The following is a 19,212-nucleotide window of genomic DNA, read 5'->3' as shown; positions in this document are numbered from 1 at the left end:
TTCTTCAAGGATTTCAAGAAATTTAAGATAAAAAATTCTCTCATACTTCAATGCAACAAAATAACTTTTAAGCTTATTTTTTATTGTAAGTTCAACATGATATGGCTCAAAAACATTATGATCCTTTCTTTAAAGGTTAAGTCTACCCCAGAAGAAAGTTGATTTGAATTAGTAGAGAAAAGTCAATCAAGTGTTATGCTGACAATTTCATTAAAAATTGTATGTAAAATAAGAAAGTTATTACATTTTAAAGTTTTGCTTATTTTTTACAAAACAGTTTAATCTAAGACTCGCTTGCTAGTTTGATCTTTCACTTATTCAAACTGTTTGTTGGGGTAGACTTGACCTTTACAGAAAGAATCTGTTGTAACTGTGGCATAGTGGCAACTACCATGGCAACATGGCTCAGCAGCCAATTAATATCAAGGTTACCATGGTAGTTGCAATAATGGCAAAGTTACAACAGTTGTAACTCTTTAATGAAATTGGTTCCAGGTTTGCTAAGACCGATTTCTGAGGCTTACTGCTTTCATTTAGCTATTTTCCTTGTGTTTTGTTTTTGTCTAATTCTAGATGGTGTCACGGCTGTTTTTCCCCATTGTCCGAGATTGTGCCTTCAATGTGTTTTCTCATATGCTCCTCAGCTTTCAACACTCTCCGGATGCCTTTCATAAGGTAAACATATCCTCAAATAGAAGACTAATTGGCAATTTGAACCTTGGTGTTGGTGATTGTGTTTTAATACCATTAATCAGGCTGCAACATAACGAAAAAAAAACCTGGTATTTTCTAATTAGGAATCCGTATTATATAAACACAAAAATTGTAGCCTGTTTCCACCTACAAAGCCACCAATAGTCCAAGACTGATCCATGATACTATGATCGTGACTGATCCATGATACTATGATCGTTGCAAGGATAACAAAGCATTATGGTTATTTTTCCAATTGCGGTAGTTATGTCATACACCAATTCATTTTCATAAAATATCTTTATTCTCTTTATTTCAGATCCTAGGCCAGATACCAGAGCTGATGCAGAGACTGTATGCTGAGGATACGCCATCCAGTCAAAGCTTCAGGTCAAAGGTCGCTGATCTTGTGTATTGCCTGATGTATCACCACGTAGGATACCCAGAGCTCTATGATCCCCTCCTGGAAGCCCTCAAGGTCAGTTGCTGAATGATATGAAAAGAGAATTTTTGAATTTCATAAGACATCAATTTTGATATGCATTATTATATTCTGAGAGATTGGATAACCACATGAATTCAACATGTTTCTATTTCAAAGTTAATTTGAACATCGCATTTGTAATGCATTTCAAAGCTCATTTAAACATGCCCTATAAACTAGGCGGAGGCTGCAGCTTTTGTCTGTGCTCTTACAAGTCTGATGCTGTTACATGGAATGTCAGCAACATGTTTGATGCTGAGACTTTGAACAGTGGCTAAAAAGCAGCCACCACCTGAACACTCCTGTCTTGGTTTATTTGTTATTCTTTTTATTGACGAACGTCCAGTGGCAGTTTTCTTACAGAAACGTAGAAAAATATATGACAGCATAACTGTAGAGACATACATCCTCGGCCGTCATTCAAACCATCGCTTCACACATATGACAGTGCAATCCTATTTCAGAGACAATAGACTTCAAAGTTTTATATTAATTCCACACTTTGTTTCCCAGCCTTACAACATATTCATTGCTAGAAAAATACATGTTTGGAAAGACCCAGACAATAGCTTGACATTGATATCTTCATTTTTAAACAAACCCAAGAATCAGAAAATATATTGCAAAAGAGCTACATGTTTCCTTTAATTTTGGTTTGAACACTTCAGATTTTTCCTGTTCAAAAAAAGCCTTGGGGGATACAACAACCCTGACCTCGATTTCAATGCACGCGATCAAGCAAAATGTATTGCTCTTTCATGTGCAAAGTCGGTGCAGTGCAGATACAATGGTTTGGCATATTAAGTGCACGCAGCTGTTGTTTGCTCTGCTACAGTTCATGCATCCGATGGGATATGCACATTTTATCAACAATTCGTATGGCATCTCCGTGAAAATCCCCTCGTATCTTTGAAAATACAATAAATTGCTGCCAAGAAATTTAATTATGTATACAGTGCGTATCAAAAAAAGTTTACACTTTGAAAAAGCCCTGGGAATTAAAAAGTATACAACATCTGGGTAATTCTTTCACATATAATCTTGGGTTTGGTCTCGTCTATCCAATGAAAGTAAAAGTTTTGACAGGATGTTACACTTGAGTGAACACTGTCCATTTTTGCAAACCTTGCAGAAATCTGTTTGCGCAGAAATGCTCGTTTTCACGCTGTATCAAGGGGAAAGGGCGAAATCAAACTTACCCTGTAAAACATTTCTCATACATTTCCTTTGCACTTTTAGTCAATTGAAATGAAATGGATACGTTCAATCATTTCGTAACAATTTTGCCACCCAAATTGGAATTTCGACACTTATTAAGCACAAACTTTACCCTATACATGTATGTGCCAGCTGGATCTGAGGACATAACCTAATAAATGAATCTGAACAAAAGTTTTATCAGACATCTCTAGCATTTTCACTAATTTTGTATCATTTAAAGTGGGTTTACATATCATTTTTCATGTAATGATAATTATTTCTCCACACTTTTTCCAAGCTTGACCATGATTATCAAATTGAAAATCAAGCCTATGCCATTTCATGTAAGTCACAGCTCAGTGTGAAGCAAATATCGTCGCAATGGCCTCGGTGTGTGGGGTGCAATGCACTCTTCGAAGTGTTTTTGGCAAGGAAACAAGTTTAAAAATGTAAAAAATATCTTCAAATCAATTTCACAAGCTAAATTCCACCTGTTCTTCATGATTACGGTCTACTTTTATTCGCATAACTATTTCAAAGTTCTGCGCAAATCATTTTTCACTGACTTTTCAAAAGTAAGTGGTGCTCACTCAAGCAGAAATATTTTTCGACAGTTATATCGTCATTTGCTTAAATGGATCTGTACCAACGTTGAAATGTGGAAAAATCTTCAGGATATTACAAATGTATAATTTTACAGGATTTTTTCTAAGTGTAAACTTTTTTTGATACGCACTGTAGAATGAAATTAGGACTTGTACTTTCATTTTCTGCAAAAATCTTGAAATTGATTTTTTTTTATAACGAAAATTGGCTAGTATGACGGTTCAGATGAAGTCCAATGACAAACTGTGGTTCATCTTCGGCGAAGATTATAGGCTAATTTAAGCACTGCAGTTGTAAATTTATGTATCTTGCAAAGCCTCAGTGTAGGTATACCTTGTTTTTCTGTTCAGGGTTTCCCCCGCCCCAGTGAAACGAGTATGATGGCCAGGCTGAAGCAGAGTGCCTGGACATCACAGAAAGGTGGCCTTGGAACAGAATTCTCTTCAAGGTTCGAGCCCCGCTCTGATACGGGTAAAACAGGCTTGGTCAACCTGGGAAACACCTGCTACATGAACAGTGTCATACAAGCTTTATACATGTCATCAAAGTAAGTCCTAGGGCCTGTGTCACAAAGCTTAGCAATGATTGTCTACGATTGATTCCATTGACTACAATGTACAAGCAATCGTGAAAATCAAGTTTACGATTAATCGCTAACCTTCGTGTTATGGAACCCTGTTCAGTAAGGTACCTTGTAAATAGTCGGAGCCCTGTCTTACAGGCGGGAGTTCTGCAAGCGAGATTTCATTACCATTTCTCACACTCCATCATAGCATAAAAATAGGAATGCAGGAAAGCCGCTATGAAGACCAGGTAATGCCTTCAAAGCGTCATTCCTGTCAGTAGCGGCACAGACTTTTGAAAAGATATGTTTACATGAGGAGGATGCTGGTGGTGATGATGGTGATGGTTATTTTTATGATTGTGATAATGAATTGATGGTGGTGGTGGTGATGATATGATGATCATGATGATGCATATCATTTGTGCAAATAAGAAATGTTTACATTTGTCACTACACAGTTATTGTAACAATTTCCTAATGTATCATTTCATTACATTTGGAATGCTTCATTTACTTTATGCATGAAGTCATAACATTCATTCTTTGCGCCCTTTCCACATGTAGGTTCTGCAGTGACATAATCACCTACCCACTCTTCAGCAGACAGAGTATCATGTATAATCTACAACTTTGCTTTGCATTCTTGGCTCATACTCAGGTAGGTAATTTAAGAGTTCATATTCTCAGATAGTCTGATACCACATGGGCTAAACTATACTTGGCATAATACCCACTTGTTCTCATTCTCATTTAGTCTAATGCCATACCCGATCGGTATAATTTTATATTTATTGACTTAGTATTTTTTACATTGTCTAATGAAACTTTGGTCCATAAACTGCATACCTAATACCATTATAATAATTGGCGTTCGATCAAGTAGAAGCTATATATATCTGTAGCCTAATTTGATATTAGACAAATGGTAAATGGACTAGACGGAAATTAGAAGAAATGGTTAGTAGATGAAATGATTGTTAGGCAAAGTATAATATGACCATGTTGGATGAGACCAAATGGAAAGTAGAACAATCAGCAATTTACAATTTGATGGGTTTTAGCTTTGTGGCTTCACTTTGAAAATTAGGATTTCCCTACGGGAAATGCCGTGTTTTCCCATTTTTTAGCAATGTCATCCTTATTTCCAGTTTCATTGGTTGGGAGGTGTGGGATTTTTTGAATAACTTATTGGTGTTGTAATTCCCCTTACTTAAAGGCTTCCTATGATTTCAACACAGGTTTAAGACCATGGCAGTCAAAATGTGGACCAATGATTGATACATAGCTAGCACTTGAGCTGAGAACTTGTATGCCCCACAGGGCTTGTAGGTTGGGCTTGTTTTTTTTAATCCATTGCATTCTGTGTACTTTCAGAGGGCAGCATACGCTCCGAGGGAGTTCCTGAGAGCGTCAAGACCCCCTTGGTTTGCTCCTGGCTCTCAGCAGGACTGTTCAGAGTTCCTCAAGTACCTGTTGGACCGACTGGATGAGGAGGAGAAGGGATGGAGAAAGATGATGAAGAACGCGGCAGCATCCATCACATCGTCGCTTTCATCCCCATCCTCGTCCACAGCCTCTTCACCGAGACCTGAAGCACATGATCAGGTAGCTATTGGTTGAATTCTAGAAACGTAATTTATGTGCTGTGGGGTCAAGTTGGAATTCAAGGAATTAAATATTCTCTGAGAATATTAATGATAATAATAATAACTGGATTTTTGTAACGCTTTTTGCCTGAGGATACAAAGCGCTTGCTATTATTACCCTGGCTTTAGCTCGAGCTACCATCACCGGTGCATTGAGCTACCATCACTAGACAAGCACAGTTCCTGTGTTTGAATAAAACATACATTGCCAAATACAACATCTGACAAGTCATTTCATGAAAGCTTCCCAGAATTACAGTTGTATTACTTAGAATCTGAACCTATACTGAATTTAGGCTCTTTTACTGAATTCTTCATTTGTTCATATTCTTAACCCATAGGAATGTATTGACAGAAGTGATGTGCAAATGGAAACAGATACTGTCGATTCCTCGTCCAGCTCACCCTCATCTAGTGCAGGCCCACTAGCTTCTCTTTCTCTATCAGGTTCCATGATGCCATGTCATCCAACTGATAGTGCATGTCTTTCAGTAGATACTGCCTCCTGCAGCAGTAGTGGCAGCATGGCCAAGGACTCTAGTAAATCCTACAATCAGACAAGATCATGGTCGTCACCAAAGATGAAAAAAGATGATATATTACCATCAAAGGAGAGCATTGTAGAGAAACACTTTGGTGGACAGTCAGCAACGCACATCCGGTGCTTGAATTGTGGAACAGTGTCGAGTCGGAAGGAAACATTTTTTGATTTGCCACTTGGGTTTCCTGGAACAGAAGGAAGGGAAAATTTACTTGGAGGACGTTGTGATACCCCAGCTGAAGAAAGGCAGTCAGAGAAGTCGGATTATCCTGCCATGGAATTAGCTCAGGATAGTCGGAGTGTTGTAGGTGCAAGTGCCATAGCCGCTGCTGTTGGACCCGATCTTCATAGCGGTAGCAGATCAACAAGTGAAGTGCAGAGTGTGGCAGGTTCCAGTTCTGAAGCCAACACCACAAAGACTTCGCTTGAAGACCTTCTGAGACATTACTTCAGTCCAGAGCTCTTGGTAAAAGATAACAGGTATCATTGTGACAAGTGCCAGAGCTTGCAGGATGCTGAGAAGTCTCTGGAAATTATCAATGCACCAGAGATTCTGATCATCACACTCCTGCGCTTCTCCTACGATGTCAAACTGCAGAGACGATGTAAGATCATGGAGGATGTTCGCTATCCCAGAATTCTCCATCTGGATGTGAATCCTTGCGATGGTGACTGCAGTGTGGACGGGAACCATGGTGGACCATGCACAAAGAGGACTCGACAGAATAGTATGGGTACTGCCCACTGTTCCACAGAGAGAGACTCTGACAGGACTGTTCAGTATGTCCTCAGTACAGTGATAGTTCACTCAGGGATGTCATCTGAAAGCGGACACTACTATTGTTATGCATGTGACGATGTTGATGATATCCAGAGACAGCTTCTGAGGCAGAAAAAGAGCGAAAGGAACCCTGTTGATGGTACCCATCCGAAAACCAATGAAATGACCGATGAAGATCATCTGCCCAAGAAATGGTATCTGTTTAATGACAGTCGTGTTACTTCTTCCAGGTTTGACTCCTTTGGCAAGGTTACACAGCGTTTCCCACGAGACACAGCTTATGTTCTGTTTTATAGGAAGTGTGATGATGAATATGGGAGTGGTGACTCTATTGATTCGGTAATGCAGAAAGCTGTGCCATCATCGTCGTCATCTTCATACATGCCTTCCGTCTTGAAAGAGAAACATTTGCGGAAAGATCTCCAAGATGCAATCCAAAAAGACAATCTTCATTATATTCAGGTAAGAGTAATGTGCATGTAGTTTATTCTGATGATAGAGGGAATGCAATATCAAAGTTAGCCCTGGCGGAACTTCACAAGCACTTTTCGAGTTGCCTGTTGCAATACAGTACCTAGTACGAATTAACAATGAAATAAATTATCTCTCAAAAAGGATATTTTTTTTACAAAAAAATGGTAAAAACATTATGCAAGTATGAACTGGGTTTCCAAGAAATCTCTAATACATTGTCTTTCTTTGGATTATTTAATGAATGAGGTAAAGAGATAAAACCTAGCATTTTATAGAACTGTCTGTATTAAGCACTGACTTAACTTGTTTGAGATACCACCCCTTGTATTTAGTCATTATTGTATTTTCAAGTCAATCAATAAAATTGGTAAAAGAATTATCCAATGTTTAAAGGGAAATATTTTTTTTTTATATTAACCCGTCTAATTTCTTTTCAGAAATCACATTATAGGAATTTGGATCTGTGCTTCATTCATGTGTAAAATCTTTCTGTCAGTTTGCTTCGTGTCTTTGTTATTTTTCGCAGGAAAGAGAGATTGAGGCCCGTGAAGCTGCTTTAAGAAAACAGCGGCCAGCCTCTACAGCGAAGCCGTTCTACTCCAGGAACTTTGACGATAAGAACGACCCCCCTGGCGGGTGTGGTCTCGGCGGGGGAGGGGGTGGAGGAGGGCCAAGCCTCTCCTCCAATAGGCTCGTCTTCTAAGGCTCGTTCAGATACGATGACGTAAAACTGCAGCATTTGGTCACACAACCCTAACCAACCATTTCAAATTTTTAATTGCAATCCAACCTTAGAGGATGTTGCAAGATATTATTTTCAATCAATTGCCAATTTCTGTTGCAATTTTACAATCTGTTATCTGTAGCAAATATAAGTTTTAAACTCCTTGTTGCAAGAAGCAGACTGGCTATTGATTACAAGATGTAAGGTTGATTTGGGGAACCCAAACAAGATAAATTGTGCAATTAATCATGATTTTCTTGCAATGCACCATGGAGTATACATGTTATTCAGTTTTAGACTTTTGGTTATGCCTTAATTCTGGTTTCAGAATTGGTACACAGTAAAATTCAAATTGAAAACAAAATTAAGGAAAAGCGGAATATGCATTCACTCTTCAAATTAAATAAAGATTCACCTATTCCCCCTCTTGAAAAATGAGTGCTGTATTGAATACAATGCTATCATTAATATGTAAAAGTTTTTGTTGCAGTTTAGCACATCATATCTGACCAAGTCTTAAGGTAACAGAGTAAGTGAATATTGCATTGCATTGAAGCAGGTATTGTTATTTCAGATATGTACTTATTACTGGTCTATACGGGTTAATCCATAAAGGCCTATATTTTTGCTATTTATACTGCTATTTATTCAGAAATATTTAAACGAAACTGTACAAATGCATTTACTTGGAAGAGAGATAGATGTGGCAATTTTGATCTTCTGAAAGAATGAAAACTGTTTCATGTGCGAATTAGAAAAAGCTCTGGTTAGAATAATAAATAGTTACCTTTTGTTAACTTTCGTTAACTCTTGCTAGAACAAAGAATTTTTCACTGTCAATGTAATGAATCTATTATTCATCATTTACATCTAGAGAAGCTTGGGAAAGAATGGGAAGATTGCAAGATCCCTGTACGACTACCCCACAGCCTCTATTCCCTGTTCCTTAGGCTCCTTAAAAGCAATCATACGATGCATTAAGACCATGTATACACATTATGTCTCCCAAATATTACAATGAAATCATGAATAATGGTATCGTACAACACATACTTCACCAAAGCATTAAGTCTTATTTCAAGGTCGGCTATAAACAATATCCCTATGAAACCTCGGTGATGGAATGTGTAGAGCCTTATTTATGTTCAATTTTAGTTCATTTTATTTATTTAAGAGCAAAAACATCACATAATAATCAAAATAGACATACATACAATGTAATTGAGTACATAAACACACATCAATTAGATTATGGCATAGACTAATTGGTTTAAGGACCCCTTTAAAAGCAAAGCTTGTGAGTGGGGCCCTGGAATTCTTATGATTATTAACATAGAATATATTGGATGTACTAATCTACAAAATACCAAAAGAGAGAAAACTCAAGAACTAAAATATTTGCACGAGGTTCAACATCTTGACTGTTGTATTTTTTTCTTTTCCTCAAGATCAGTCTTTGTCAGATCATCTATAAAGTAGAAGCCTTCTTTCTTTAGGGCAACTCATGCCTCCTTCATAACCTGAATTTTGTCTTCATGAGAACAAGTTTTTACCACTATATGTCTGGGTTTTCCTCCTTTTCTCCCAACACGTCGAGCACTTTCTACCTTAATTTTTTAGTCTGAACTTTGATGAAAGAATTTCTTCCACAGTCTTGATACAATCCTCATCTTTGCCATCCTCTACTTCATCCAATCCAACAACATGAAAGTTGTCTTTCTTCGCTATACGTTCAGCCAAGTTCGCCTCAACATCTTGGCTAGCAGCCCTCTTTTGTAGCACTTGGTTTGGCTTCTCTAGCCTCTTGAGGCACTTCTCCAGGTCCAAGTTTTTCCTTTCTAATTCAGTTATCCTGTGACTCTCAAATTCCAAGTTCTTCTGGACCTCAATATGCCATTCAGCATCGACTTGACATCCTTTTCAATTATTTTCTTGAAATTTTCCATTGCAGCTTTAAGATGGACTGTCAGCTGAGGTAATGCCAAGTGGAGTGGTGGAGCATGGTTAGCTGGGCCAGTAGAGACGGCAGCATCACCTTCGAGCTCATCGTTCAAGATGTTAAATCTTCCACTGGTCTCAATCATGGATTTATTAACAGATTTATCTCCTTTATAAGACATGTTGATGAACATGCTTAGTTCCATGTTAACAAGGGTAGTAAGAACTATACACGAAGAATGAAATAAACGATGGAGAGATGGTATTATTGGTGATAGTGAAGTAGGATTTAGGGAGAGATCTTTAAACACTCTTAAATTAGCTGTTCAATCGTATTTGGCCATTGCATAAGTCTTCTTCATCACAGATCTGACATTGGTTTGTTCAATGTTTCTTCCTAATGGAAAAACTGATATTCATGTTCCTGAAGAGGAGCCATCAAGAAGTTGATGAGCGTTCCCGTCTTTGCACCCACCACACTTGAGAATCCGGCATTGCCGAAGAATCCAATCCGGTCAGTAAGGACTGCCTTCGACCTTGTGTCTGGATTATGTTCTGTTCCATTCACTGATGAAATTGTGCCCGTCATACAGTTTCTCACAGATGCTGCTGCAATGTTGTTACCTTGAAAAGTGAGGCACAGCTGTCCCATTTTATCAAGAAGATCTTGGTAGCACACCAAGTGTAGGATGAAGTTGATTGACTTTATGAGTCCCATAGACTCTCATCTTTGCAGCATCTGCAGTGCTGGCATCCTTTCTCTGATTTTAGCAATATTAATTGTTCAATGGTTAAAATAATTCAAGGTATTTCTTTCTTTGCTCTTCAAGCAAATCTGTGGTACCCAGTAAAAACCCTGTATTACATCTTGTATGTAAGACAAAATCATCTAGTTCCCTGAGAAGTTAAGTAACACAAAGGCAGTATTTTCATCCAAGTTTTCTTGACACTGTTGCATGTAGATTACCTTGAGCTTTAGCACTTTAGTGATGGGAGGTATGTTTGTCCATCTAGTCAACAAGTGAGGTGACAGATTCCTCCAACATAGACTGATCAGACATCAGGTCCATTCTGTCAGTGTGTACCCACTGCTTTGTAGGAGATTTCATTGTCGTAATAATATTCCCCACTCGGCATCCTTGATACATGTAGATGTCTGCTGAAAGCCTCTCTCCTGAGCAATGCACACATCTATGTAACCTTCTTATTGTTTTTCATGTCACACACCATTACTCCTACGTGAAATTTGTAGTCAGATGCATTTTACTCGTGTGAGGTCATATGAGTTTCGCACTCTGATGGTAGATGCATGCATAAACTGCATGGCTTCCACTAGCTGCCACAGAAATGCACCACTTAGGTTGCAATTTGAAGAATATAGTCTTGTCCATGCTCAGAATTGTGACTTCATTTAAGGGTAGCTGTGCTCTTGGTTCACTACCTTAACAAAAACACCATCAATTAAAATAACTGTAATGGGAATTTGCTTCCACTGTGTGTGCAGTATGGTAAGCTCTTGCTTACATTAAAGGGTACAGGGCCCTGTTGCATAAATGTTATCATTGCGGTAATGGATATTATATAGTGGCGTTCAGTTATGTGATAAAAACAAAGCTCCAGATAAAAAGGAAATTTTGGAAATCTAAATATTTCGTTTTAAGATTAGATTTTCTTTTCACCAAAAAGGGGTTTCTTTCACACTAACCCCCACCAAATAGGTCACTGTCCCAGTGACTATATTATAATATCAAATATCAATTTATAGGAATACATGAATTTTCATTCATGTACATAAAAAAAGTATTCTTAAACATAAAATACATAAAGATCATAAAATACATGAAGATCGTAAGAATACATAACACACAGTGCAGTCTTGGGTCTCGTCTCCGGGTAGTGTGAGTCTATGAATCTTCTTTTTAGTGTATAGCCATGTTTCGTCTTGACGTAGTACGACGTCGCTATGGTAACCTTAGTTACTATCTGAATATGTCCACCCTGGCACTCGGGAAGTTTAATGGAAATGCATTTAGTATCATTTACAAGTTCAACAACTCTACTTTCCAGTTTCTCTTCTTCTATCTTGCTTTCTGCACTCTCCTCAATCTTCCTGATCTCCTCCCTAAGTCTCTTCTCCTCTTCTAGTCTATTCTTCTCTAACTCACTTTCTTCCTCCAATCTTTCCTCTTCCAGTCTTCTCTTTGCCAACTCCTGCTTCGCTGCCTCTTCATGGTTCCTCCTCTCTAACTTCCTCCTTTCTTCCTCTAATCTTCTCTCCTCCTCTTCTATCTTCTGTTTCTCTTCTAGCCACATTCCTTCTTCGTCCAATCGCTTCTCCTCTTCTTCCCTCTCCCTGCTTTCTAATTTTCTTTGTTCCTCTATAATCTCTTCATCTATCTCGTCCTCTGCCGTACTCCTACCATCTCTCTTCCAGACTCTTTCTTGACTGTCCTCCTTCCTCCTTACTTCCTCCATTTCCTCTTGTCTGACCAGGATCAATGTCTCCACACACCTGGTCATACTGTCCACAAAGTTGTTGATGCTCTCCTGGGGCAGTTCATCCCACTCTTCGGTCAATGCTCTGTTGTACTGTGGGCCCTCAAGAAGTTCATATCTGTCCACTATATCACAAACAATTACCTTGCACTTTCTATATGCCAAATTCTGAACTCACTGATCTTGAACAGATATTATAAAGTGTGAAGGAAAAAAAAGCGGACAAAAAAGACATAGGTAATCATCGTATATTCAACTATCTCTTTAAAGAGAAGCAATTGCTTGATTATGGATATTATATAGTGGCGTTCAGTTGCGTGATGTAAACAACGAAAGTTCCAGATAAAAACAAAATTTTGGAAATCTAAATATTTTGTTTCAAGATTAGATTTTCTTTTCATGAAAAAGGGGTTTCCTTCACGCTACCCCCCAGCAAATAAATCACTGTCCCAGTGACTATATTATAATAGCATTAAATATCAATATATAGGAATACATGAATATTCATTCATGTACATATAAGTATTCTTAAACATAAAATACATGAAGATCATAAAAATACATAACTCACAGTTCAAATTACTTCGCAGTCTTGGGTCTCGTCTCCGAGTAGTGTGAGTCTATGAATCCTCTTTTTAGTGTATAGCCATGTTTGGTCTTGACGTAGTATGACGTCGCTATGGTAACCTTAGTTACTATCTGAATCTGTCCACCCTGGCACTCGGGAAGTTTAATGGAAATGCATTTAGTATCATTTACAAGTTCAACAACTCTACTTTCCAGTTTCTCCTCTTCTATCTTGCTTTCTGCACTCTCCTCAATCTTCCTGATCTCCTCCCTAAGTCTCTCCTCCTCTTCTAGTCTATTCTTCAACTCACTTTCTTCCTCCAATCTCTCCTCTTCCAGTCTTCTCTTCACCAACTCCTGCTTCGCTGCCTCTTAATGTTTCCTCCTCTATAACTTCCTCCTTTCTTCCTCTAATCTTCTCTCCTCTTCTATCTTCTGTTTCTCTTCTAGCCACTTTCCATCTTTGTCCTTCTCCTCTTCTAGTCTATTCTTCAACCCACTTTCTTCCTCCAATCTCTCCTATTCTAGTCTTCTCTTTGCCAACTCCTGCTTCGCTGCCTCTTAATGTTTCATCCTCTCTAACTTCCTCCTTTCTTCCTCTAATCTTCTCTCCTCTTCTAGTCTGTTTCTCTTCTAGCCACTTTCCATCTTCGTCCCACTCTACTTTCCAGTTTCTCCTCTTCTATCTTGCTTTCTGCACTCTCCTCAATCTTCCTGATCTCCTCCCTAAGTCTCTCCTCCTCTTCTAGTCTATTCTTCAACTCACTTTTTTCCTCCAATCTCTCTTCCAGTCTTCTCTTCACCAACTCCTGCTTCGCTGCCTCTTAATGTTTCCTCCTCTCTAACTTCCTCCTTTCTTCCTCTAATCTCTCCTCCTCTTCTATCTTCTATTTCTCTTCTAGCCACTTTCCATCTTCGTCCAATCGCTTCTCCTCTTCTTCCCTCTCCCTGCTTTCCTCTAATTTTCTTCGTTCCTCTATAATCTCTTCATCTATCTCGTCCTCCGTACTTCTATAATCTCTTCATCTATCTCGTCCTCCATACTCCTACCATCTCTCTTCCAGACTCTCTCTTGACTGTCCTCCTTTCTTCCTCCATTTCCTCTTGTCTGACCAGGATCAATGCGTCCACACACCTGGTCATACTGTCCACAAAGTTGTTGATGCTCTTCTGTGGCAGTGCATCCCACTCTTCGGTCAGTGCCTGGGCTAACTGCAGTAACTAATTTCCTCATAGCATAGGGGACGACACAAGCCTTGCAAATCCTGGGAGTGGCACCCTTATCTACATTGATTTTTTCTGTGATGCCTTTCAGTGTGCCCAGCTCATCTTTGAAGACCGCTTTGTGGTCATTGATCACGCTCTGTAGATCCAAGTGCTGAACAAAATTGACCTGCATGATCTGATTCCAATTTAACTTAACAACATACAGCCAATCCCTTCCCCTCAGACTTGGGCCATCTGGCTTCACAACAAGGAGTGGTATGCACTTTCCTTCCATCAGTAGTAACTTCAACATCAAAGCTTCCAACTACATCGATTTCCTGTTGTGTGTTGGTGCGAAGTTTTATTTTCCTTGACTTCAGCTGTTGACCTAGCCAAAACTTGTTGAATATTGTCTCAGAGATCAATGAAATCAATGCTCCAGTGTCGATCTCGATCTCCTTTTCCTTGTTATCCAAGAACAGTGAAGCCGTAATTGGTGGCATACTGGTCTTCCCAGTTAGTCGATGAAGTTCATATGTTTCCTCTGGTTCCAATTTATCAACTTCATCTACAGCTTTACAGAGGCTACAGGCTTTATTCCTTTCTTTTTGCTCAGGTACACAGCTGCTAAGTGCCCTTTTTTCTGGCAGTTGCTGTCTTTGAATTTACACTTCTCAGGTGCATGATTGGTTTTACCACACCCGGAGCAAGGCTTGGCATTCTCTGTACCGTTTCTCGGCTTGCCAGGGGCAATCTTGTTGACGATCTCCTTTGATTGTGGTGCTTGGAGATCTTGAAAAAATTTTCTCTGCCATCTCAATGCTTGATGCGATGTCCACAGCTTTCTTTAGATCCAGTCCCCGCTCTGCCAGAAGCCTTCTTTGTATGTGGCCGTCGTTCACACCGCACACCAGCCAATCACAGAGCATAGTATCCAGACTCGAACCATAATTGTAGAACTCTGCTAATGACCGAAGAGATGCCATGTAGTTAGCTATGCCTTCATTTTCCTGCCTGAATCTACTATTGAACTTGCATCGCTGCACAATTTCACTGGGGATAGGATTATAGTGTTCCTTCAACTTCTCCACTAGTTCCTTGTACGTTTTGTCCATCAGTTTGTCTGGAGGGATGAGATATCTCAAAAGTCTTTGTGCAGGTGATGATTCAATTTCTGCAAATCTTCATGAAAATCTTGCCTCTTGTTTACACCTTTGTGTCCCTTTATCAACCTTAAAATTATCTTGGAATTTTGAGCAGAATTACATCTACTGACTCATGCCATGCTTGTTGACACCTTTGTCTGCTTGAGTCTGAGTCCCTTTATCAACCTTAAAATTCTCTTGGAATTTTGAGCAGAATTACATACTGACTCGTGCCATGCTTGCTTTGGATACTATGCCGTGAAATTGTCAAAATTCTTCCTTGAAAACATGGCTATGATGCTCATTCTCTCTATCTAGTTCAACATTTGTGTCTTGTTTTCCCATATTATTTACTCTATTCCAAATGAGTTGGTTTGCAAGTCATGGTGAAAGAAGACACTTGACCTGTGCAAGTAGCCTGAGACTGCAGGGCATACTTGGTTTTTCCTTCAAGCTTGAAATACAGAAGAAAGTATTTATAAAGCCTGATAATGTGGGCACCATCTCCAAACCTTGTAGCATCTTCAAAGTTCATCCACAAGAGACATCTACTAAGAGCTGCAGAGCTGTAATTGAAGATGAAATACAGTGCTACCTCTTGTACATTGTTGGCTGGGCTCATTGCATGGTGTTGCTCAGTATGTTTGCAGAGACTACTTTGTTGAATGTATTCTTTTTTTACAGTGTGTGCAAACATATTTTGATGCTCTGTTGTACTGTGGGCCCTCAAGAAGTTCATATCTGTCCACTATATCACAAACAATTACCTTGCACTTTCTATATGACAAATACATTCTGAACTCACTGATCTTGAACAAATATTTATCATACAGTTTGAAGGAAAAAAAAATGGACACACAAGACATAGTTTATCATCGTACATTCAACCATCTCTTAATAAGAGAAGCAATTGCTCGATTATGGAACATTGTAATATGCCGAACCACCCACTTAGAATTTGGGCAAAGGTATCAAATATATTCCAAAACATTTTCTTCAAGAAAATTATCTAGAAAACTGAAGAATACAGATTGGTCAATAGTGAGGACAGGTTTCTTGAGAAGTTTAGTGTTTCTACTCACATTAGTAATCCTAAACCTGTAACCAAACCACAAATTTATAAAATAATGTAAAACCAAATTGATTATACTTGCACCTTTCTATTTTTGTCAACACCATTCGACCAGATGGCATTTGTTTTTCCGCTAACTCCTACTTCAAACTTCTTAGCTTTGGCCCTTGCACCAGATATTTTGTATCAACCTGTATGATACCATGGACCTATGAGGAGATGGACATTCATCAGTTAGATAACAAATTCATTATAACCGGTCAGGCAACTGTTATTGTCATCTGAATAACATTCTTTTCATACTAGGCTGCTTTGGGCCTATGAGCGAGGGAAGGGCCTGAAAGCAGTTCATAATTGGACATTAATATTTCACAGATTGTATGTGCTGTTGATAACAAATGACTGAAATCATGGAGAATCAATGTACAGTTCTTGATTACCATCAGTAATTGGGGAGAACATATGCATATAATAGGCAATTCTGTGATTTATTGTTTACCATTTAAAATTGAATTCATTGGTTTAATTTTTACAAAGTATAAAACCATGCATTGATCTTAAATGCTGTAGACTGCTCTTCAAACTCCTGAACTTCCTCTCTGAGGATGTCATTATTCAGGTCTGGAGAAGATAGTTATAGAACCGATGAACCCCTCCTAACAACTGTGTCTTTTATCTAACCATTGTTACATATACTGCACATTGCAGCTTTCAGAGTCAATGTTGGAAGGTTGGTCAATGGCATTGGATCAGGATGTTGGCGTCAACTATGGGGATATTGGAGGGTAATTAATTAGGTGGGCACTGTGTATGGCAAACCTCAATAATTTGTCACCTCCATACATGTATATATACTTTGGAATACATTACTACACTTCTCTTAATTTTCTATATACATGTAAGTCCAATGGAATGCAAGTCCTGATTTGTGTGACTGAACATGTTTCCCATGCCGTTCCACTAGCCACCACTTTGGTCTGCTCGCTGGTAGTACCTAGGCATGGTGTATGGTGTACGTTTGTATTCATAAATATAGGTAGTTGTGACCACGACCAACGGCTACCCCGAAAGCTCCCTTCCACATTAACTTCGCAAAAATACCCTATTGTATCATTACATGCTCATCAACATCTAGCCACAGATCCATTTGGATTAGACGCAATGCCATTTCAGGGGCCATAATGCTTTTGCACAATAGTCAGCCTCTCAAAACTATTGTTTCTAATCCGACTGGATCTTTGACTGTCAATAACCTCCCTCAAATGAGCTAACAATTCTTTATCTATAAAATGCTAAGAGATTTTTATACGATAGAAAAGAAAACTTCATTAATCATGTTTAAAACACTGTAAAGTTTAATAGAATAAGGCTCTACACGTGGACAATTCAAAAGCTTCCACTTTTATGATAAGGGTGAAAAATAACCTGTGACTAAAAAAAAAATCCTTTCAATTAACATGCTTTAAAAAAAGTCATGTAGTTAAAATCTAGGGCTCTACACATGAACAATGCACGATGGAATCATTGTAGGGTCTCCACTTTCATAAGAGTGAAAAATATGTCCTTGACTCTAGATAACTCCATTAAATTGAACACACACAATAGGCTCTACATATGGACAGTTCACAAAATGGAATCATTATACATGTAGGGCTTCCACTAAAGAAAACACTATTTTTCAGTTCTCAAAGACCATTTTCATACTTGATATAAAGTATTCCAAGTAAAGGGTATTGGGGTATATAAAAACACCTTTCTTATTTATCAGAGGGGCCATTCTAAATGAATTATCTTGTTTTTAGATCCTAAGTGATATTGCTGTTTTATTCCTACATGTATGCTTCATTTCCAGAAGGGACTGTTCAAAATATCTCTATTCTAAAGGGGTGATCACAAATTGTGGGGCTTGATGGTGATTCACAGCGTTTATTGCCCCCAAATTTGGATGCAATCAAAAGTCCTTGTGTAACATAGTTTGTCTGGTTTGTTTTCAATGGGTATCATCGAGGTGCATATTCCTAAGTTAGGCAAGCTCAATTCTTAAGAAACTGCAATAGGCTGAAAGCAAATTGGCCAAACTCTACCAAAATTGTGTCCAACTTCAGGGCAAACCTCCGAAAATCGTCATCTTAACTGGTGATGTCTGGTCGCCCTTAAACAATCCCCTTCCCTCAACCATGCGCAATGATTGCTTTTAAGTTTGACCCTACATATTTTTGCTTGAATAAGATAAAGGTTTAGGTTGTAGTTGATTAATTTGAAGATCTTGCCAACCTATGGAATTTCCCTACCCAGAGTTGTTGTAACCCTGTATTAACCTGCAGTGGTATTATTCTCTTCTTTAATTCAATTTTTGTCATACTTGTCTTATTTGTTAGAATTTTAAGTTCAAGTTGGTTAAAATAGACCATTTGCTAGTTACCGGTACCGGTAGTTACTTCATAGGCAATTTTGTTTGAATGACCTTTCATTTCTTTCATTGTGATAGGCAAATTTAAAGGCAAGATATTATGTAAGTAAGCCTAACATAGCAGGTTGAAGAAATTGAATAGACCAGGTGACTAGAATTGCACTCCAATGAACAATCTATGAAGGTATTTGTTGCATTTATACTGAGAATGCATAAGCATTTTGTTATAACAATGTACTTGACAAACTGTGAAATACCAGACACTAGTTAAGAATGACTTAAAGAATGATTGGTGATCCTTTCTTGCGGTAAATGATATTCACCATTAAATATTCATCAGTGATTATGTAGCACCTCAGAAATGTTCACCAGTCGTTCTCAAAGTCGCTCTTAACTAACGAACAGCTTTATGAAACGCCCACCTGAAACGTTTTTCATAGTGTTCTTACAGTACATGATGAGACATGTATGGGATCACATATGCTGAGTGTGCAGGGTACAATTTAAGTCTCAAAAAGTGGTAATTGTTAAGGAAAAATTCATGAAATCATGATTTCATTATGATGTCACGACTGGTGATATTGAATGTCATACATGTATGCCTGCATTCTAAAGTCCAGTTTAACTTAGGCCTTGATTTTGACATTTTCAGCTTCTGATAAAT

At 38.4% G+C, this 19,212-nt stretch overlaps 1 protein-coding gene across 1 annotated transcript in view; it reads left to right on the top strand.

Moving 5' to 3' along the window:
• Positions 1–11,399, top strand: part of LOC121414722 (ubiquitin carboxyl-terminal hydrolase 38-like) — a 37,061-nt gene extending 25,662 nt beyond the window's left edge. Inside the window, exons 4-10 of the mRNA XM_041607790.1 lie at positions 574–675; positions 1,013–1,171; positions 3,334–3,530; positions 4,113–4,206; positions 4,923–5,153; positions 5,536–6,978; positions 7,517–11,399. Of these exons, the coding sequence (XP_041463724.1) occupies positions 574–675; positions 1,013–1,171; positions 3,334–3,530; positions 4,113–4,206; positions 4,923–5,153; positions 5,536–6,978; positions 7,517–7,693 (2,403 nt within the window). The 3' untranslated portion in view covers positions 7,694–11,399. The remainder of the gene's footprint in view (positions 1–573; positions 676–1,012; positions 1,172–3,333; positions 3,531–4,112; positions 4,207–4,922; positions 5,154–5,535; positions 6,979–7,516) is intronic.
• Positions 11,400–19,212: the final 7,813 nt, after the last annotated feature.

Source organism: Lytechinus variegatus, chromosome 1 (genome assembly GCF_018143015.1).
Source record: "Lytechinus variegatus isolate NC3 chromosome 1, Lvar_3.0, whole genome shotgun sequence".
NCBI classification, from domain to species: Eukaryota; Metazoa; Echinodermata; class Echinoidea; order Temnopleuroida; family Toxopneustidae; genus Lytechinus; species Lytechinus variegatus.
Note: the sequence above shows the minus strand (reverse complement) of the source record. Positions and strands in the feature narration are given on the sequence as shown.